The 22,567-nt window shown below is 35.8% G+C and overlaps 1 protein-coding gene across 1 annotated transcript in view; it reads right to left on the bottom strand.

Moving 5' to 3' along the window:
* Nucleotides 1–934: 934 nt before the first annotated feature.
* The window catches only part of TOPAZ1 (testis and ovary specific TOPAZ 1), a 41,114-nt gene continuing 19,481 nt past the window's right edge, over nt 935–22,567 (bottom strand). Inside the window, exons 7-20 of the mRNA XM_050892625.1 lie at nt 22,261–22,346; nt 21,399–21,536; nt 16,895–16,958; nt 15,604–15,755; nt 15,294–15,386; nt 14,896–15,011; nt 13,379–13,445; nt 12,180–12,354; nt 10,545–10,645; nt 6,355–6,520; nt 5,326–5,490; nt 4,073–4,276; nt 2,784–2,967; nt 935–1,513 (exon numbers count right to left, since the gene is read on the bottom strand). Of these exons, the coding sequence (XP_050748582.1) occupies nt 1,300–1,513; nt 2,784–2,967; nt 4,073–4,276; nt 5,326–5,490; nt 6,355–6,520; nt 10,545–10,645; nt 12,180–12,354; nt 13,379–13,445; nt 14,896–15,011; nt 15,294–15,386; nt 15,604–15,755; nt 16,895–16,958; nt 21,399–21,536; nt 22,261–22,346 (1,925 nt within the window). The 3' untranslated portion in view covers nt 935–1,299. The remainder of the gene's footprint in view (nt 1,514–2,783; nt 2,968–4,072; nt 4,277–5,325; nt 5,491–6,354; nt 6,521–10,544; nt 10,646–12,179; nt 12,355–13,378; nt 13,446–14,895; nt 15,012–15,293; nt 15,387–15,603; nt 15,756–16,894; nt 16,959–21,398; nt 21,537–22,260; nt 22,347–22,567) is intronic.

The following is a 22,567-nucleotide window of genomic DNA, read 5'->3' as shown; positions in this document are numbered from 1 at the left end:
TTTCACGATTCAGAGGCGCAAAGGACACCTGCAATAATGCTGCTAGAACTGGGAAGAGACTCATGCTGCCCCAAAGAAGGGAAAGATTTTTCAAACATTGAGGGCTTACACCACCATCTTGATCTCACTTATGATGGAACAGCCTGAAAAAACCCATGAACTTCTACACCCAAGACAGCAGAAATTTTCAGCACAAAAAGCTCTAAAGGGGATGGAGAGCAGGACCAGAAAAGCTGTATTATTGGCATGTTTGTGAAGGTTGGTACTGGAGATCTAAACTAACACTGCAGAAGTGGGGAGCTCAGGCAAGTATCAACTTTGACAGAGGTCCCACTGATTTGCCACAAGAGTTTTCTGATACAAAATGTTTGGTTCTTCTTACTCAGGCTGCAGATCGGCAGATGAAGTGTGACTTAAGCAATTCATGCTCCGAATCAATTCAGAATTTGCAGGTGGAAAAAAGAAGAATTCATGAAGAACCAGGAATGCTAGAACCAGCTTGCTAGAAGCCTCCATCTCATCATGCAGTTGGCAGAAACCAAAAAATGGGCAAAAACACTTCCCCCTAAGAACACAATCAAAGGAGAAAGCAAGTTTTCCTTTTCAGTGGTAGTATGCATATATACAAATGTGAAGCCATATACAAGTTATTATCAAGACACAACTAAAGCTTCAGCTGTGACCAACTTGTGTAGACTCTCTCAGTTCTGTGAAGGAAGGTATCCTAAGTCAGGCATGTCTCAAGTGATTTTGAAGTTATTTTATTCTCAGTGCTTTTTACTGGGTTTTTGGAGCAAGGAAATTAAGATCTAAGGGGCACACAGATGGGACAATATCCTCACAAGATACTGTGAGGAAGACAAAAGGAAACATGTATTACTTCTACAGACTATGAAGCAATGTGGAAAACGTCTCACTCGAGAACAGTAGATATACTAAATCAGTGCACTTACATACTATCACCTGCTGGGAGAAGAGTAACAGTGCTAGATTATCCGTAAAAAAGGAGAATGTAGGTTCTGAGGCTGCAGCTTCCTCATTATCTAATGATGCCATTACAAAACATTTATGTAAGTCAGTGTGACAATCTATATAGTCAGGGAAAAAATTACTCTTTCTGTGCTGCTATCTGCATTATCATCAATATAAGTATTTAAAAACACAACTTGAGTTTGAAGCCTTGCTGTAAATCAGTAAGGCACAGTCTGAACACAGTGGGAACTGCCTTTATTAATCTGTATTATTTTCAACAATGATTGCTTTAACCATTAAAAACCAAAAGTCTTTACTATTTAATGACTACTGAAACAGCCAGACCTTCCCAGCCCATTTCATATTCTCCTGAAGCCATTTTAGAGCAGATGTAAGCTCCAAGCTGTAAACTTCTTCCATACTAACATTCATTGTCATATGCTTAAGAAAAAGCTTTGGATCAGATACACGAGCAGCCAGGATCAGTCTCTCCACTGCCGCTTGATAGTCACTGTTATTCTGAACTGTCTGATCTTCACATCTGTAAGTGAATTTTCACAAATACAAAATTAGGTACCATACGGGCCCTGTGTTGCTTGCCTGATGCTTTATACTGGCAACAAGATTACAAAAACATTAAAATAATGCCTTGTGTTCACTTCACTTATAACAGATTATGTTAATTTCTAGACAAAATTTAGCTGATTATTCTGAAGAATTAAAAAGTTAAAAAAAGTATATTTTTAACATATTTTACAGTACTGAAAAGTAATAGGATTTAATGCCAGTGCAAAGTAGGTCTGCAATATTCACAGCACATTTCATGAAGAAATGTTCGACTCTGGGCTGGAAAATTCAGTAAAGGAATGTAAACCATTTTATGAACTGGATATAGCAAGAATTCATGTACATGCTTGAATCCAAAAGGATTACTCATTTTTGACAGGTAATCACTTTTGGAATAAGGATATGCCTAAGTGACATGCCTACGTTTTTGCAAGAGCAGAACTTACTCTTTAAGCAAACAAACAGAGGTACAATAGCATACACATGAAAACAAGAGATAAAAACGTCTCAATTATCAAAAGAACAAAATTAAGAGATGTATTCCTTGGGAAGGGTACAGGGGAAGGAAGACAGAGTACGCAAGTTTGAGATGCCCCTGTTCATCCTTTTTAACAAATGTAGCTTTTCTATGCAGTTTCACATTTTGATGCTGAGCCAGTCAATCTCAGAGAAAATGGGGTCTTGAAAAATAAATTATAATCTAGTGACAGTGGTTAGTGGTTTATAGACAAAAGGAAAAAGCAACAACACATTTTTATCTGAAGGTATTAAGTCTCAAAGAAAGGGGGGGAAAAAATCTAACAAATTCAACATTGAGATATCCACTATAAAGAGATGCACTTTCCAAGAAAACAGCCAAGAAATGTTAGAGTTGCTTTTTGAAAGGAGTAACATTTTGACTGTGCCCTTCTACTCCACTGCTTAACCAGAACACAAGAATCTATACACCAAGATACCACGCTATCGTGTTTTTGAAAATACAGTACACTTAGTGCGGTAGACACATTCAGTTAGGGAACACAGGCCAGTATCACTCTGGAACAATTACTTTTCTGCTACACACATGTAAAAATAATAAAAAACCCCCAAACATTTACTGTTCTATAACCAGTTTAGAAACAATGATTAAAAACAAGTTTAAAACCAAGCATTCTCATTCCCAGCCAATGGAAAATAAGCTCTCTCATTAATTACATGATCACACAGATAAATACAATCAAAATGGTACATATCTGACAACAAACCTTTTCAGTATTATTTGAAGAGTCTGACTAGCAGCCATTGAACTTTGAATATTACTGGCATTTGAAACAAGAAATATTTCAATGGCCAACAGCATCTCAACCTCAGACAGGTAAGATGGAATCTTCAAAAGCTTGTGATATAAATTTCCCTGCGGTGGTGGGTAGCAACCCAATGATAAAGCACCTGAGAGTAAACGTAGAAACATAAGGAATTAGGATTACCAATACTGAACATAGATCTGTTTTCTTCAGTATGTGGCTAAGAATGTGGAAAAAAAAAACCCCAAACTCTTAATGGATTTTACTATTTCACCTGTGAAATGGCCCGATTTGAGAACACAGCAAATAATAGTCACTCATAATATTAACTGTTTTAAAATGTTATTTTTATCAATGAATATTATCAGCAATGATTAAAAAGCTCTGTCAGAAATCGGGGGACTCCAAGTGCATAATAACACAAGTACAATTTAGGACAGGTCAGACAGAAGCTTTATTAACTATGATCACAGTGAGAGGACATTTGAACAGCATCTCGCCCTTTGCTCCCCTGTCTTCTGCCAAGTTATCCCAGAGACCCAACCTATATAGCATTTCAGGAAAAAAAAAATAAAAGAGGTGAGGAAAAACAATCTTTTCAATGTTAACAAAGCCAAGTATCCATCCCGGGAGAGATGGACTCCTTAAGTAGCTTGCTAACTGCCACAATTGTAAGATGGAATCAAACAGTAAATAATGTGACAATATGGAGAGATGGCTCTTGGTGGACCCTATCAGAGCTGCACACCCAGTATTATCTTAGCTCAGAAGTGGGGAGTTGAAAACAATCACAGACTGCTAGCTTTTAGTTGAAAGGAATTTTCTTTTAGTTAGGATAAAGTTCTTAGCCAGACCTCTCAAATCTTAAATATTAATAATTTTGCCACCATGGCTCTAAACAGAAGTATAAAGAAATCTAATTTGCCTAGATGAAGAAGTGAAGATGATGTGCTTTTTAACCATTTCAGGGTCCACATTTTTGAAATTCTGAAATTGAACGTAAAAAAATTAATTTTATCAGAATTACATTTATTTCATGCCAGGTAGTATGCACTGATTTCTATCTTCAACTGTCACTATTTCCCAATAAACATTTTGGTTACAAACAAATTCCTGAAAATGACACAGAAAGTACTGTTTTCTTCTTACAAAGTATACTCTTACCCATTTCTCCCCAACATACTGAGCTGTTATGAGCATACGTTATCCAAAGAACATAAGGGAAGGATATTGTTTAAGACACAACTTACTTTTGTAATAGGTCCTAGCTTTAGACCACAAAGAACTTCTTCCCAAAGCTGTGATTAATCCTCTAAGTAAAAAAAAATCAATAGATATGTTTTTTGAAAGCATGAAGTCTACTGCAGAAGATGAAACCCCCAGGTTCTTGCTCTCAAAACAGGCATTTATCAGCTTGTTAAACAGGCAGCTGTATTGAGAAACATCTACAGTATCTGAAATGAAATGAAGAATATTAACTACTGAATTAAGTCAAATGCAAATCTAACTGAAGAATCGCTTCTCAATCAGTACCTAAATCAGGACTCTTGCTTCTATCAGCAAAATGGAACAAGGTTGAGATAACTTACGATAATGCTTTATTCATCAGAAGTCTTTTCATACAGTTAGTTCATTCACTTTGTGAAAGAGAAGTGTTAAGGTCCAAGTAATAATTTGCTGCCAAAACCAATAGGATCAGATAAAAATATATTCACTCGCCCAAGCCTATAAATACAATCTTCACCTGATCTCTCAGACTTAAAATTTGCACCAATAAAAATCACCTTGGTGCTTCAAGTTCTGCTTCTACTCTTACTCTGAACTGTCCACTTCCTCTCAACTGTCCCCTTCTTGGCAGGACTGAGCAGCCTTGTATCCACGTCATGCCTCAAAGGACTAGATCCTTTCAGGATTCAAAGTAGATGGTCTTCCAACTAAGCTCTCCTAACATACCTAAAAGCACATGCTGGCAATAGGACTGAGATCTACATACAGGAATCAGCTGAGGTTTCCTCAGTGGAGCCTAAGTAACTATGCATCTCATCCTGAAGTACACATCCAAAATTTGTCAGATAAATTGAGCCCAAAACTCGGTTTTAACACAGTATGCAAAAGAAGTCTAGGTTAGCTAGCTCAGTTATAAAGAAAAAACAATGCATTCATCTGAAGATAAAATGAATCGCCCCAATGATATCCCTATTTTATCTTATAGACCATGTATGATCCTTGAAAATTTAGTGGGTCTTTCCTGTTGCCCTGTGTAACTGAGCCAATTAGAAAAACAGGACAGGTGTATAAACTCTGTGTGTGTATGTGCATGTGTGTGGCAAGAGCTGCAGAGTACAATACATATTGTAACTGACACTACACTCTTTGGAAAAAAAAAAAGGGCTTGTCTAAAACCATCTTCAACAAATTTTAGCCGGAAAACAAACAAAAAGAACAGCACAGAATCATCTGTTAAATTTTTAGCTCTTAACACAGTACCTTTTTCTTTACTTACCAGAATGATTTTGAAAACCTGGTAAGTTCTGCAGAACTTCAAATGCCTGCCTGTATAAACTCTTCCTCAAGTATTTGTGCACTAGTGTACATAACAGATTATGTCGATTAAGGACGTCCACTTTATCACAGGGCCACAATGGTGCATTTGTGGTCCACTCTGACTCTGTGGCAAACAACAGTGCAGTGTTATTTCTATGAACTGAAACTGCTGGACGCTGAGACTTTTGGCCATTAAGAATATAATGTAAACTGTAGCAGAAAACAGATTTCAGAATTTCACAGAAAATGCAGTTCTAGTTATTAATAATTTGTTCCTTATCATCAGTACTTCTCAGATGGATTCTCTGAACCCTTATACTGTAAATAACCCCTTTTATTAAGTATCACGGTAGTAAAATGGACTATCAGTGGCATATATATGTGTGTATATAAATATGTATATATAGGTACATATATAAAATTGAATAGCACATTTTAGATTCTCAATATTACTTTATAGAACACCTTCTATTCTTGTTTATACTTCTGAGTTTCTTCTCTTTTCAGCAGATCAGAATTCCCAAAAGTCAGTAATTATGCATTATTTAATTGCAGAAATATGGTACTATTCTAAAGCTATTTTACTAAATGTAGATACTGTGAGGGGTAAAGAAACTCTGCATTGACCCAAGCCTGAAAATTTTTTGACACTGAATGTCACCTGGCTCAAAGGAAATCTACATGGGGCAGGGTCACTTTCCAAGCTGCACCCTTCCCTTACTATGGTAGGCTTTTGAGTAGAATGGTGTTGACGGCAGACTACTGTGAAAACTTCCCTGAAAAAAATCTGCTATTAGTCATATTATTTCTTATACATGTCAAGAAGAATACTAACCAGTAAGATGGATCACATTTTATTTTTGTTGTCCCAGTATTATTAACTTTATTTAATAACACAGACCAACTTGTAACTTTTATCTGAAATCTGTCATAGAAGGGGACTGTTGAAATTTAAGTCAAAACTCGGTTTTTTATAAGACAAGCTTACCTCTTAATACCCATGTCGCTCCATCCAAACTTCCAGTTTTAAGAAAAATTTCTGCAGCTTTATTAACAATTTGACATCTTGATGCTAACCTCTCTGCACCTGTAAGTCCTTTCAAGACTGTAAAATGTATCTGTAGTTCATGCAATTTATCCAAAACCTTCCTTCCCTAGCATAAGAGAGAGAAGAGAGAGGCGGAAGGTCAGAGAAAGCAATATCAGCGAACACAGAGTACATTTACACAAAATACAACAGATTTAATTCGGTGACACAGATTTCTAGGCATCAGTTTAGTTATCCAAATTGAGTCAGGAAAAAAAAAGTATAGTAAAATTTCCAATGAATAGTAAGGTTTGACTGTGTAGGCAAAAAACCCCCACCAACCCATTGTCGAACAGTTCCCAGCACACTATTCCCTGTAACATTATTTCTACTACATAATGTTCTTACACAGTATTTTTAATATACTTTGTAATTGATTTGTATTTGCTTACTTTAGTATATTAATATTTTTACTCTTTTGATTCCATTCAGCACTACCCAACCTATAAAATTCTAAAAAGATCATACAGAGAGTTTTCACTTTGCAGCAGAGGCATAATTGTTAAACTGAAATAATTACTCCAGCATAAGCCAAAGAAAACACTGATAGTGGTACCCAGCAGGACAATAAGCTGGAAAAAGTTGGGCCTATCTGGCCAACAGTATAATAACCAACAACTTTATCATCATATTCCAGGTTGATATTTAGACTGGTTTCCTACAGAAGCTTCCTCTTAACAACTTTTTAGTTGGCCTTTTCAGTCAAAGATGGAAGAAAGGTAGCAGTCTCAAAGGTAATTAAAATCTGACCAATCTAAAAAAGATGATGATCAAGTCAAGGTGGGATATCAAATTAATGTCCCCAGCAAGGCAAGGAGAGGCAGGATTCAGCACCTGTCCTGTCTGGCTGCACCTTGCTGGTCAAGCAACATGAACAAAACTCCAAGTTAGACATGTTTCATCTCTTGCCTGGTGGGTGCATCAATGAGGAGGTGGCTTATTAAAAATTGTGGTTCAGTGTCCACACGCATTGTGGTGGTGGAACAAGGGTTGTGGAGGTAAAGGGAGGTTTAGGAGAACAGAGAAGTTGACAGAAAATGAAACATACTTATTAAGAAGCTCATTTTTTGAAAATGCTTTATGCATATGCCTACAGGTATCTGCAATGATAACCTTTAACTCAGCATAACCAATAAAAGAATACTAACTACAGTTAACATTTAAGGTGTAAAGAACCCATTCAACTGTAGATGTATGTGGCTGAAGGGAAGAAATACATACCAGAAAGACTCAGGTGAAACTTTGACAGCAAAACAGAAACTTGAAATCTAAGTGCAAACCAGAGACAAAATACAAAATTAAGGAGGATCTGCATCAATTCCATCCTTCTAGCAAAAGGAAGGGCCACTAAGTGGATCTTTATAGAAAGATGGAAAGCACGCAGCTATAAGCACAAATGATCTGTAAAGGAAGGACAGCCAATTAAAATGCAGTTGTGGAATGAGATCCTTAATTGGACGAGAACCTCTGACCAATCCTCTGAAGCAATAAAAAGTTGGGTAACAATAAACCATAGCAAAGTCCTTCAAGATAGGCAACAGTTGAAATAGGAAGTGGATGAAATATTTGCCAAAGGAGTGTTAATGTTGTAGGATTCTCTACAAGTAAATATCCAGAAAGTAGCCTAGCATTGCTTGAAGAGCTGTCTCCATGGAAGACTATTCACATGTTTCAAATCTGCATGTTTTTTCGAAGTACATCTGTTTTATGAACTTTCCTTAGCTCTTACAAAGAATATTCTCTTCAGGACCAAGGAACATACATATTTTACCCTTGAGAGCCACAAAGGATTCAAAGCTATGTGATAAAGAGGTTTCATATTCATGAAGGGAAAGTGATCTGAAAAGCATATCTAGAGCTTTAGGCAGTCCAACATATTCATAAAATGGCATAGGGCATGTCCTAAAGCCAAAATTACTTTGGGCACAGCAGGAAGAACAAATCCATCACTATCTTATTTTCTGGACCACTTTGTGGAAGAAACAGGACATGGGAACAAGCAGATACTAGCCCATAACCACGGGATTTGGGACTTACCCAATATATACAATGGAGTGAAACTGGTTGGAGAAAGGTAGGAATGACAGTTCGAGTTCATCCCTGAAGCAGAGATCAATTTGGGATCTGCCAGTTCTGATAAAAATCACTCAGAGCACAGCCTCATTCACACTCCCATATGGTCAACACAGGTTGTCTGCAAGGCTATTTGAGGATCTTGGTGAGCAGTCTGTTGAGAGGTGGGTTTGATATCTAACACAACATTCTCAAAGAACCAATGATCTTATGCTCTAGACATGAAAAAAATCATAGTATCGTAAGAACTGTCTACTTTTAGTAACTCCTGTTATACAACAGAAACACTACACATGCTTTTGACACCTTGCACCTCTGAAATTAGCACATTAGAACCTCCTTGGAATATCAGAGGTCCTGCAACCCAACTATCAGGATCTCCCTTAAGATGGATCTGGAAAACAGCTAAAATGTATGAAGGCGTTTCCCTACAGACACTGAATATATGCTGTCTCTGCTGAAGATGACAGCCAAAACCCAAGCCAAACTAAGCTCTTTGATGGGCATGTGAGCACTGACCACTCCTCAATGTAAAAAATTTAGAGTACCTCTTCTATGGCCAGGAATATCTTAACCGTTCTAACTGCTGAGTTTTGTGGAACAAAAATGCTTAAAGAAGTTCTAGTGCAGTACTACAAAAGTGCTAATGCAAAGACCGTCTCTCCTTCCCTTTACTCCTAAACAGTACCACACTGTGCTACAGCTTGAGAGGGACCTGCTAAAGACCATTCAACTCAACAAGCTGATGCTGCAAAATTAATGATTCATCAAAATGGGTGTATTGCCTCTAGACTAAGCACCTCTACCAAATATCTCCTGGGACTTGGGTTGACCCTGGAAACAGACTGAGCAGTGCACAGGTTTTACATAACAGAATTCCTGAAGGTCATCCCCTAGAGACAATAGTACAAAAGACATTTTAATCCTTTGATGCAAACTAGAAAGGGTTCCTCGACAATAATTCACAAAAAAACCCCAAGAGACAAAAGGGGACAAGGAGAGTGTTTGCTTTTGTTCATAAAAATACGTGCTGGAAATCATCTTGTATGGGATGAGGAACATCCCAGTACAGCATAATTATTAGTTGTAAGGATCAGGCCCATTGACACAAAGGTAAGCTCAGAATGTGATCACTGACCAAAATACACTCCAAAATCATTGGTGGTTTATATTATTTCTTATGTTGTCACTGGTCATGTTGCATTTGACCAGGAGATCCAGCTTGGTACACACTGCTTCCTTCCAGGAAGAAAAAGACAAATTTAACATTGAAACGGATCTTGCTGCAGTGAACTTATGATCAATACTGCATGAGGCCTAAAGAGTGTAAAACATCCAGTGAAATGTCTAGTCTCTTAACCCTGGCCCTTTGTAATATTTGATAGCAAAGAAAGGATTGTAAAGGGTATTTCTTTGCGAGGTCCGAGTCTTTGCAAGACTCACAGAACTTAGAACCCTAGATTCAATGGAAGAAAAGCACTTCTAGTGATGTTCTGGGGAATGAGCAATTCACCAAGTGCAGCAGCAGCTTTGCTATGCTTGTCTTCTGTCTTCTTGGCCTTATCCATTCCATTTGACGTCAGGTTCAGAAGCATCAGTGCAGGAAAGGGCCCACTCAAACTTCTGTAAGTATTGCTTGAGTTGGCAGGTCTCAGAATACAGCAGTATTGCCAGACAGAAGAAAGTGACATTTCTGGGAAACAATCCCAGCAGCACCTTGCCCCAGAATCTCAGGAAGACCTGTCTCCTAATTCAGATTCATCCTTAGCTCAGAAAAGTCAAAAGCTGTACCTGAACAATCAAGTTTCTAGGTTGCAAGACAAAGTTATGACGGGCTCCATAGAAGCTCAGAAAGGCACAATAAAATGCTTTGAACCAGCTAGACAATTAAAAAGTACTAAGATGGTGGGAAGGCAGGTGGCACATCCAGCCATTCAACCAGAGAAACACAGTTTAACATCTAGAAAAGAAATGACTCATTCTTTTTCTTTCAGTCAGGTTCCTATAGTCCAGTATACCTTTATCCACTGCAGTACTTTGTGATAAGAATACATTACACTTATCCCAGTCCTTCCAATGAAAATTCTGTCTGCTTCATTATGTTGTGAATTTTTTATCACTGGAAAGAAAAAGAAACAATTCTTTTTTAAATTTTACATGCAAATGCAGTTTTAAAGAAATTACACGCTTGAAAAACACGGTCATTGTGAAAATATTAAATATACTTTCTGAACTGTTTGCCATTAAAGGTAGTAACTTCCTAAGTCTTAACACCGGAAGTAGGGTAAATAACTATAGTTTATTCAGACACTATTTCACAGTAGTCTAATTCATCCGTAAGATGCTTGGACATGTAATAGCATAATTTAGTAACATCATTATTTGTAAAGTAAGCTTTGCATTTTCTGGCACCAGGAAGAAATGTTGGTGATTACAGAACTGAGTAATTACAAGTTTTTCCAACCATATTATACAACCACTTTGGAAGCACTGTTGGTATTCTAGAGCAGGGGTCTCCAAAGTGGGGTGTGAGCACAACAATCCCTTAAGGTGTGGGAAGAAAATAATTATCATTAAAATATAAATAAAATAAAATATTTTAAAAAGTAGTGTTTATTTCATCTCTATCTCATCTTTTTAATTTCTATTTTTGTGTGTGTTTTATAATGTACTTAATATATTAGTGCAGTAGTACGTGTATCTAATTTATAAATAAATAAATCAATAAATTGAGGGTGAGTGCTCAAAAACTTTTTACTGATAGAGGTGCCTATCAGTTTGGAGACCACTGCTCTAGGGAAAACAGACTAAGTTCCAAGCCCCACCAAAATCTTCTGTCTGTCTCACAACTGGAAGCTGTGATAGCTGTTTTGTAATATGAAAGTCTGTGGTCAGAAAGGTCATGTCACATATCTGGAATAAATATTCATCATGTTTTAGTAGTTAGCACAGGTTGAAAAATATCTCAGTCATCCATTATAAAATGCTTTAATATCCCACTGACACTTCACTGAGCCTCAGTTTTCTGCAAACTTACTAGGATGATACAGATATGTAAATGAAGGGGCATAGCGAAGAAAGGGGTAAGAAAACCTGCCAGAACTATTAAAAAACTAGAAGGTGTTCTGTGGACCCAGCCCTTGCAGAAATTCTTGGTTCTTTAGAGAATAATTCTGAAAATCCAAATTGCTAAAAAAAAGTACAAATGATATACATGACGTAACCCTGTTCAATATGTTTTGAAATATACAAATATATATATAGCTGTATTTACAGCTCTAAAGTTTATTTATGCTATTAAGACTGTGACACTTCACATGACAATACTTAAATATGTTTGCCTTTGTCCTGAGAATAGGACATTCTTATTAAAAGACCACCAATTGTGGTTTCTCTTCTTGATTTCACAAAGCTCAAATGTTCTTCTTTCCGAACTTTCTTTGACTGTACTGTGGATTTTACTTCTACTAGAAAATGGCTTCTACTGAGCGTTTTAGCTGATTGTGTTTGCACCTCAAGAAATTCTGAATATTGTAACATATAAAATTAACTAATATTCAGAAAATAGTATACGAATTTGGGTTTTTACCTCTTTTAAAAACTCTACAAAGAATAGGGATGAACAAAAAGCATTTCTTGCATCTTAATTTTACCTGCATCAGCAAAATCACAAAAAGGAACTCCTGGTCTGTCTGTCTCAGAATCTCTGGTTAGTATTTCAGCAATACATAAAGACAACTTCTGAAGATCATCAAAATGTTCACAACCACTTCTTGCATTAACATACAAAGCTCCCAGCTTGGTCCAATCACTTTTTTCCTTGCAATGCTGTGAAAAAGGCAAGGGATAAACATAAGCGAACCTGCTTCCAGAACACTAAAGAGAAAATATATTGAAATTCAAGAGATGCACCTGGGATAGACTTAAAGCAGAAAAAAGACGCAGATGAAACGCTACTGCCAAGAACCTCCATGTTCAATATGGCACAGTTACATGTTGCCTGACTTCCATGGACTGCTAAGCACTTTTGTCCCTCAAGAAATTGAAATCCTTTTTCCATTTATGTCATGACCCCCATTGGGGAAGCTCATAACTTATTCATCCTATTTAAGAACTGGCATTCATCCAGTATTTTACTTTTTTTTTTTGCACAATGCATGCCAAATTGATGGTTATTTTCTATATGAATTAGTCTTTTGCTTGCCAGATCACTTGATTAGTTTGGTGTTGAAGGAGTAAAAAATCAGTTCTGGTTCTTTCCTTATTAAATTTTGGTCTCAGGATCTGTGCAGTAAGCGTGATAATATGTAAACTGTATTATCATTTTGCATAATAAGTAATCTGCCCTTGAATATGAAAGATGTAAATGTCCAATTAAAGAATTTTTTATAATATTTTCTTATTCTTTAAAATACCTGCTTAGTGTTTCCAATTACAGCCTTTTACAATTGTGCCTTTTTATACTAGATATGAATTCTATGTGCTAAATAATATATTAAATATTTTTTTGGTGCGGAATGAGGTACCACTACCAATTACAAGCACAACAAATGTAAGGCATAGGAAATAATTGTTAAAATTATAAAATCTTTGAATTCATGCAAAACCAAAATAAAAACTACAAGTATGTAAATTAAAATACTGACATCACAGAAAAGCCAAAGACAGTTTTCCCCTGCACGTTAATCTTTCCCAAACATGGCTTTACATAAAAATATTTTATCATAATCTCAAGATACTTAATAATAAAGCCCACTAATTTTAAATGATGTAGAAATTGCTATTTCTTGTAGGTTTAAAAGAAGTCGTGGTTCAAGTATTCCAACAGGCTTGAAGAATGCACATACTGTACCTCAATTTCAGCCACTGCCAAGTTGAAGTCAAAAAGCCAGTTCTTTTCAAAATGTCTTTCCTGAAATCTTCCATAAGAAAAAAAATATTAATACTTAATTTTAACACATCCTATTGAACTAAACTATGCACTAGCAGAAGGTGATCAACAAATTATCATATACAAACTAAAACCTGATGTGATTTTTGATCCTATTTACTACACACTATGCAAACTGGACACCGAAAACAGACATTTACAATCATGCCAAGGGAAGTCAGTACATGTATTAAGCAAATAATTGAGCAGAGCTATTTTCACAGAAAATATTCCCTTGTCTCAGTAGAAATGTAACTGAAAAGGTATGAATAAGACTTACAATCCATTAAGTAAATGCAGAACTGTATTGTATGTATTTCTGACATAAAGGTAAAAAAAAACTTAATTACATGAAAGAAAGTGCTATTGAACTTCAAATACCTAGGAGCATAATACTTTATTCTGATGCCGCCACTGAAACAATGGATACATCTACCCAGTGCGATCCTATCATGTAGAGATACATAACCTACACATGCATGAGCTAACACATGCAGTTGAAGTAGCACAGCTGCTCAGTCTTCACAGATACAGCCTGTTACTCAGTTTGTGCTGAAAACACATACATACTGAGGCAACCTGGAAGGGGTCATTCCTTTGTGAATCAGATTCCTGATCTGAAAAGTGATAAAAATTACCTCCAACATGTGTGGTAAGTTGCACTGGTAAAACACTGAGATCCACGGCTGAAAGGTACTCTATGGGAAAAGTATGAAAAGCAGCAAATAATTTCTACAGTGCTTTCACTTCAAATAGTGATGGCTTGTTTTCACACGATAGATGCTGCATATTTGGTTTCCTCTAAGAATCAAAGGTTGCTTTATGAATCGCCAATTTAGTTTCTCAACTTGTGTGTGCGTGTATGATGCAGATGAGGAGAGGGACACATCAACAGTTTTGGAACAGCTCTGGGCTGTGATTTCACATTTTGTCCAGCATAATCCAGAAGTACTTAAAAAATTACCCTCCTCCCTAGTTGTGTTGGCACAAGTGTTTATGCAGTCGCACAGGAAATGAAACTAGAAAACTACTTCAGATTATAACTAATCCTCTTATTGCCTAGAAGGGTTGTTTATTGCAGAAGTACTGTTTGCTTATGCAGGCCTAAATGATATATTAAACCATGATGTTTCTAATTTGACTACAGTTATATAAACTTGTAGCACAGCTGGGAACAGATTGTACAATGATGATCAATATGGAAAAAACTAATCGTAACTGCAGTCAGAATCTAAGTTTTGAATTAACAATCCTTTATGTTTAAAGCACAGTAGATCGACAGCACTTTAAAATACAATTAGACATGATATGATAGTATTTTTATCCAAAACACTAAATTTGCATTTTCTAATTGCCTTTCAAAGTTTTTACATAAATTTATAAAAATAGAACCTGAAGAAGGAACTAGACAGATATAAAATAGCTCCTTAAAGACATACCTGGATTTTATGTTCAAAACAGTATTTATTTCCTGACTGGACACTTGCAATTGGTGAAGGAACTTAATAATATAGTCAAAATGTTCAAACTCAAGGAACATACCAGCATCAATGAGCTGTAATATCAAACAGGGGGAAGAAAAGTAAGCATACAAAAAAATTGTGATCACTTATGTATTTCCAGAGGCAAGTGGCAAACAGTGGGAAAAACATGTCACAGTGAATCTCAGTCAAAAAATAAGGGATAAATGGAAACCTGTACCACAAAGTCAGCTAGTTACAATATAACTTTAAAAAAATAGTACTGAAATAATATTAAAGTGGTATGTTTGAGTTTTAAAACAGGCAAGGTATTTCAGAAATTCCAACAAGTAGCAGTAGTACAATCAAACTCATACCTTACAAAAGGTACCGATTAATGTAGGCACAGCATCTCTTATATTCAAAGAAGCCACATGCTCAAAAACTTTCAGGAGAACATCTACAGCGGGCTAATTTAGACAAAAAAGGAAAATCAGTTTTGCAACTCTGTTGAATTATAAAGCTTAGAGTTTTTATAATAGGACCTTTTGAATTGCTCTTTTCCCCCCCCCCGCCCAAGATTTGAGTACCAGAGTAAAAACAAACTTACTACTACAAATAGCATAGTACTCCAAAAACTAAGAAACTATGGATCAAAGATTTTAAAAATATTACAAGGTCACCTACCAGTGTATTGATTCGTACAGTTACATTCAATATCTGAAATACTTCCCGCAACAAACAGTTCTTGAGCAAAGAAATGAGAAGATCATTCAGCACTTGAGAAGCAAAATCCATACCAGGAGTAACTTCTCTGTAATATTTCACAAATATTTGGACTGAAAAAGCAATTAAATTAATTTCACTTTGGGGTAACTGATGCTAACTATTTAAAGAAGTTATTTCCTTAAATTTTAAATGCTGTGTAACAACCCTTAATTATCCAGGATATTATGGGACAGGGACATGGACAAAAATGGATGAAAGGATCCAGTTTGAATACAGTGTTAACCTTACTAGACCCAGACTGACTATTCTGAAATATCTCATGTCATTGCGCTCAACACCATAAGCCCTGTAGGTTTCAAGAAAGCTTAGCTGCTTTGGTGCAGCACAAGAAAAATGCACAAAACCAGGTTAAGATTTGGTAAGCGCATCAGGGTAGTAAGGCCTTTCCAGACATGAAGCTCTAGGAAGTGAAGTGCAGTGTTATCATGGTGGATGGTCTTACAACCTGTTCCAGCGCTAGCCTTGAGAGACACATACTGTAGCCTGCTGGTACCCAGTGTTATCTGCGTTACAACGCTCAGTATTTCAGCATGGGAACATTACTACACAGGGTACAACTGGATCCCACATTCACATTGTGCTACACTCTAATAAGCTTTCAAAAACTTAAGACTGCTCAGGACAGGTACAAAAGGAATGACTGTCCAGAGTAAAATTTAGCCTTTTCTGACTGAACTCAAAAGCTCAGATGGATCTGAATCAATTACAGTCCCTAAAATGTGTTAATCATAATTGTTTGCATATATGGTAATATGAAAGACTAAACTAAAGCTGTTTGGGTGCTGTAACAGCACTTCATTTCAAGAGCTTAATTCTAAAGTTTTTGGATTTGTGGTGTTTGGCCAGGGTGTTCAAAAGTGTTCAATTTTGCCGTAACAAAATTTTGGTTCTGTTAAACCTCCCCCATGGCCCAGTTACTCATTTCTACTCTCAAGTCTAGTTCCATTCAGGCTAAGCTCATTTTCTGTGGAAGTAAGATTTATAACAACCTCCTGAGATAGCCGTGTATCTAAATACCTAGCCTCAATGGGAAATTGGAACATGAAAACACATGGATCGGATGTATTCCTTTGAAATCAAAACTTCTTATTCACTGTAGAAGTGGTACCCATTTCTCTCCTGACAGCCTATTTAATTTGCTTTAAATGAGCTAAGTATCAAAGATACAGCAAAAGCTACTACATCATACCTGCACGTTTTAGAAGGCCTGATTCTTTGATACTAATGTATGTCCTAAGTATTGCCATGCAAATCTAGAAAAAGAGGAAAAAAAAAAAATCCATAGTAAAATGTTACCTCAGTTTATGCCAAACAAAAGAACTACCCACAAACATGAGTTCTGTAAGGAAACAAGCTTTACATTGCTTCTATTTAACCCATACGTACTGACAAATGGTATAAGAAGGTAATTGGGGCTGTAGGCAAAGGCACTGTCAAAAAGGACAGAAGATCAAATAGAAAAATAATGTAGATGAAATGTTTGGGAAAGAAGCGCTGGGACCACAACTGCATACGTGTGTATATGCTCATAGCAAACAAAAAAAAGAATTTGAAAATACCGTTACTTCAGCATTAGTATAAACATGGCAGACTGTAAACAAACAGAGAAAGGGAAGCAAAAAGGTGAAAGTGAAAACATGATCAACAAAAGTTACATGAATGTACCAACTAAGAAGTCAAAAAATAATCTAGAAATGAAGTTGGTAACTCTGATCGTCACAAAAAAATCACTCATAAGGACATAAAAGAAAAACCTCAGAACTAACTTGACTTAATGAACCATTTCACCCCAGACCTATTTGATTTAAAAAAAAAAAAATCCACACCTAGATATTTTAATATGTTATTTGGTATTGGACCATTCTTGTCTTAACATCTTAAGCTGTCAGCTTTGTGATGCTTACACATTTTGCTCCATCTCTGCAGATTAAGAAATAGAGACTACTGAGATTAAATCTTAGAATGCCAAGTTAGGGAAAAAAACACCCACTCTTTCAGATACCCTTTGTTACTTCTGGAACATTTACAGTCTTTCTGCACAACAATGTAAATGGGTCATATTTAATACTATCTTGTGAAATAATGAAAAATCAAGAGACAGAAAATGCCCTAAATTAGTAGTCGTGTTATTACAGAATTGAGTCGGGTTTATTTTTACAGGCAACTTCAAAATTAGACAGGATCCACTCATGGAATTTGTTACACAGCAAATGAATTATCATCAAAGCAGAAGATACTGACTTGTGGCCAAGACATCGTTCTTTTTTTAAAACCATTAACCTGTTCAGATCATCAAGTCAAAGAACACAAAAATTGCACATGTAAGTATGCTGAATATAAATAAAGCTTATAATTTTTATTTTGAAACAGTGTCATAATGTTGTTGAACTATAGTCGAAGATACACCTTTCAGAAAATCATGTAGAATCTTTGATCATTAATATATATGCAGTGTCACTTGGCAATGGATTAACTCATTTAATCCAAATCTACAATCCCAGGTGGCTGAGGGCATTTCCAAAACAAACTTTAGCACATGCTTACAGTATGTAAATTAGTTTGCTTTCCTTTGGAATCTGTTTTCCTCCTTCTTTGGACTGACTCCCAAAAAAAGCCAAGATGGCATCTGGAGCTCTGACTGTTCCAAGTATTAGTGAAATTGCTTGGAAAATCCAGTTGTAGTAGTATTTAATCATGCGACATGTTACGTTGCATTACATTCATAAAAGAAACTAAATGTGTTACTCATTTACAGCTTCTAGGAGGCTTCAGTTGATTTAGTTGTTTCAATTTTAAAAGGTGTAACTGAACATACAGACCATGTAAAAATGAGAGAATCTCATAAATTTTGAGTTAACCATAATAGATTTCGAATGAAGGTACATGAAAGACACAATTCCCATTTTTCTGTCACCTATCAATTGATTCTACAACTCATTTAACATGACAATTTAGTAAAAAACATAACAAAGGGCTGTGTATCTTATACAAGCGACTGACTGTCCAGCAAAACACAGTCCTACTACAGTAACACAGAGACGCTTAAATCAGAAGAACAAGCATCAGAATTTATGAAATCCTTCAGCATCTCCCAGTCAGTGTGTACTCTGATGTTTAATAAGGGGGAAAACCCCACGCTGCAGCCCTTCGCTCAGTGAGATCAAAATGGGGATCCTTTTTACAGGAGATTCTGTTTATGAACCCTGTGGCATGTTTGAGACACACACTCCACATTAAATGTGGCTGAAACTGACCAACAGGTTCAAAAATTATTTAAATGTGGTTAGAGACAGTAATAAAAGAACGGTGCAACTTTAAGTCTCATTTCTTTAGGAAGCCAGATTTAAAAAAAAAACAAAACAAAACCACAACAGAAGCATACACCCAAGGCCCTGAAGCTGCAAGACAACACTAATGAAGACAGAAATCTTCCTATTTTATATCCTGTTTGTTTCCAGTTAGAGGTTCATAGGATCAAGGAAAAAGAGAGTAAGAAGTCATAAAAAGTGAACATTTCTTTAGTGGATACGAGTCCAAAAAAGTTAACGAGTAAGGTGCACAAAGCTAAAATAAAATCAGAGAAATAGTTTGCATAAAGACATGTTTTCAAACCACTTATTTAACTGTGCAATTATTATCTATGCTACAGTCTGAAGTCTCATTCAAGCCAAACTGAATTTCCTGTAATTTCAATTTATGCCCACTGTCTCTTGTCCTTTCACTGGGCACCACTGAGAAGAGTCCGGCTTCATCTTCTCTACCCTCCCCCCATCAGATACTGATACACTTTGTTAAGATCCCCCCCTTCAAATACTTTGGGGAGTATTTAAAACAGTCTTAATAGTTTTGTTTACTTTGCCTAATACAAAAGAGGTTTCACTGTTTGAAATTAAAGGCATCTTTTAAAAAAAAAATAAGAACTGGTAACTTGTAGAACTTGCTGAGCTCAAGAGTATGCTGATTTTCAAAACATATGATGTTTTTATGAATTAAATCACTGCTGCGTTGTGTGATCAACCACAACTGTGAAGAGTGTTAAATCCTAGTAAGTTATGCTTTAAAGTATCAACCAGTTACTTAATGAAAAGGAAGGAATAGCCATTATGGGGAAAGGTACTTCTCTTCAAAAATTCTGGTAACTATCATCACTGAAAACATAGTACTAAGCAAGTGGACTACCAGTCTGCATAACAGTTCCTAAAGAGATTTATTTCCCCTGTCTTTGACTAGATGACTTTGTTGCTGCTTTACCTGTCTTCCATTTATGTACTTTGGTGCCACCATGAGGTGCTTGGCCTATTATCATTTTTAAACAGACAGTTCTAAAAAAATAAATAAGTACGCAAACAAACAAAACCCAAAGTATACTTCCAGACTACCAAGAAAGTTAGGCTAAGTTTGGTGGGCAGAACAGTAAGTGCACTGGAGTGCTGTACCACAAGTAAAACCAAATGGAATGGATTTCTAATAGTTTTAGGCAAATAATTTAATTCTTTAATGTGTCTATACATAATGAAGCACTACAAACCATGATAACTCATACAAACTAGCTAAAAATTACTGATATTCACTACAGCCTGCCAAAGATATTTCACAATTGAGGAAAAGGGAAAAAGTCCCATACAAAATTACTCTCAAATGATCTTAGTATTTTTAAGCTGTCATAAATTTTCAAAGGGGTTACAAAGCATTAGAAAAAAACCCAAACCAGCTCTTTTTTGAGACATAAAAAGGAAAAGAGAAAACATTAAGAAAAATAAAACCAAATTACACTGATGTATTTTAAAAATTCTGACACAGTATATTTAAGATATCAAGGAGATGGATAGGCTCCTTTAGATGCTACCTTTTTTTTTTTTAGTATTTACATCTAACAGGTTCACCACAAGTTTTTTTTACATTTTGATTCTGTAATTTCTTACTTACTGACACCACTGATAAAATTGTACTCATACCAATAAGATGGTAAATAAGAAATAAATCTTGTAAGGCCTGATGAGGACAAGTTTAGGCATTTGTCTTTGTTTAGTTGTTTTAATGTTTTTGTTTGCTTCCAAGTGACTTACAGAACCACCTAAGTCTTGGTTTCATACAGCCAATTCCAAAATCTTACTACATGACAGCACAATTAGCTTGCCTTGCACAGTTCTTGGAAGTATTACAGACTCATAATTTCTTTGTTAAATGGTTTGAAAACACATCTACTTTGCCCACCACTGGAAAAGTATTTTTGCTTGTAAATATCGTGAGAATTGTTGCTCCATTTAAGGAGATTACAGCATCTTTAAACAAACATGTCCCTGTTGCACAAAACTTGCAGAAAGTGATACACGATAGATGGCTTTTGACTTTAAGAATACATACAAAGTCTGGGTTTGCTTATAGGTCTCTGATGCTTGGGATAGAAATGTCTCAGAATCTTCCCATTCTACTCCTCTATATTCGTACAGCCTAATTCTTGCTCTTTTGCTGATGTCTGTTCTCTTAAAAAGTCTACTAGTTCAAAATTCTACCTTTTTTTAAAAAAGAACTTTAAAAGACCTTGAGAGGAAGAATTTCTGAACATTTTTTTGATCCATCAATCTCTGAAATTTACTCCCTTTCCATATAGAAATGAACAAAGGAGATGTCGTTTTGCATTTAAAAAGTGTTCACACTTACAATCTCTTCCTTTCTTCAATAAATCTCTTTACCTTTTCATCCCCTTGTTCAGGAACATGCCAAAACCAACATTTTGCTCTTTCACACCCACGCAAAGTCATGAAATAAAATCTGCAATATTTACGGGGCAATTCAATCATCTCGAGGATCCGCTGGACTGAATGAGAAGTCTAAAATAAAATAAAATTAAAAAAAGCAGAAAAAACCCAACAGATAATATTTTTTGAAAGCAAACATGCTCATTTTTTTGAGAATTTCAAAATACCTACAAATTATAGACAAAAGCAAAAAATGCAATCTACAATTAAACCTTTGAAACAACCCTCATCTCTATACTGTATTTGCAGCATTTCAAAGCAGACCAAGATCAACCCCTTGTCATGTTGTGTTAGTGTCTAACACAACAAAAATCTGTCTTGAAGACCACAGACAGAGAGAATGCAAGAACTGCTAAATGAGACGGACAATGAGTAGAGAGGAGGAAGAAAGGTGACAAACTCCTGCATAGCTCTGGATAACAGTCTGAGAATTCTGGGACATCAATTTCCTTTACCCTTTTTCAGTGCCCAGCATAATGGATAATGCAGCCTGTCTTAAACATATGAAACCTTGTCTGCTTTTCAGTTCTACAAAAACAGTAAAGCAAAAAGCATTATTTGATTTTGCTTAAGCTGGAAATAGAAATTAACAAAGCTCCACTGTGAACAGCTGTCCCCTCATCATTGATTTTGTTCTCAGAAATTGTATTTACTCAGTGATAACATCTTTAGAGGAGCAGAAACATAAACATACATAGATTCATAATTTCTGACTAGATATATGCAGAATTGTCTGAATATACATAACAAAATTAGTGCCAAAGGATCAGAAATCATTAAGGATTTAACAACTCACAACTGCATTTTTTTCCATCTTCCATGGCTCAAGATCTCCATAATTTTGCAATGGCAGTAAAGGACTTTTTCCTGAAAATCTGTAATCTAAAAATTAGGATGAGGGCAATAAATGGATCACGTAATAAAACGAACCATACTGAAACCACTCTCATTTATCTTATTTTCCTTTATATTTATAGTTCCCTCAAGTCACAGCAATGATTAATGAAAATTTGATTAATATAATCTAAAGCCAGTAATTTAAGTTACAGTTTTCTTAATTATCCTAAAACTGAGACTTTACACAAACTTCAAGAGTAAGCACA

Source organism: Gymnogyps californianus, chromosome 2 (genome assembly GCF_018139145.2).
Source record: "Gymnogyps californianus isolate 813 chromosome 2, ASM1813914v2, whole genome shotgun sequence".
NCBI classification, from domain to species: domain Eukaryota; kingdom Metazoa; phylum Chordata; class Aves; order Accipitriformes; family Cathartidae; genus Gymnogyps; species Gymnogyps californianus.
The sequence above is the reverse complement of the archived record's forward strand: the minus strand, read 5'-3'. Positions and strand labels throughout refer to the sequence as shown.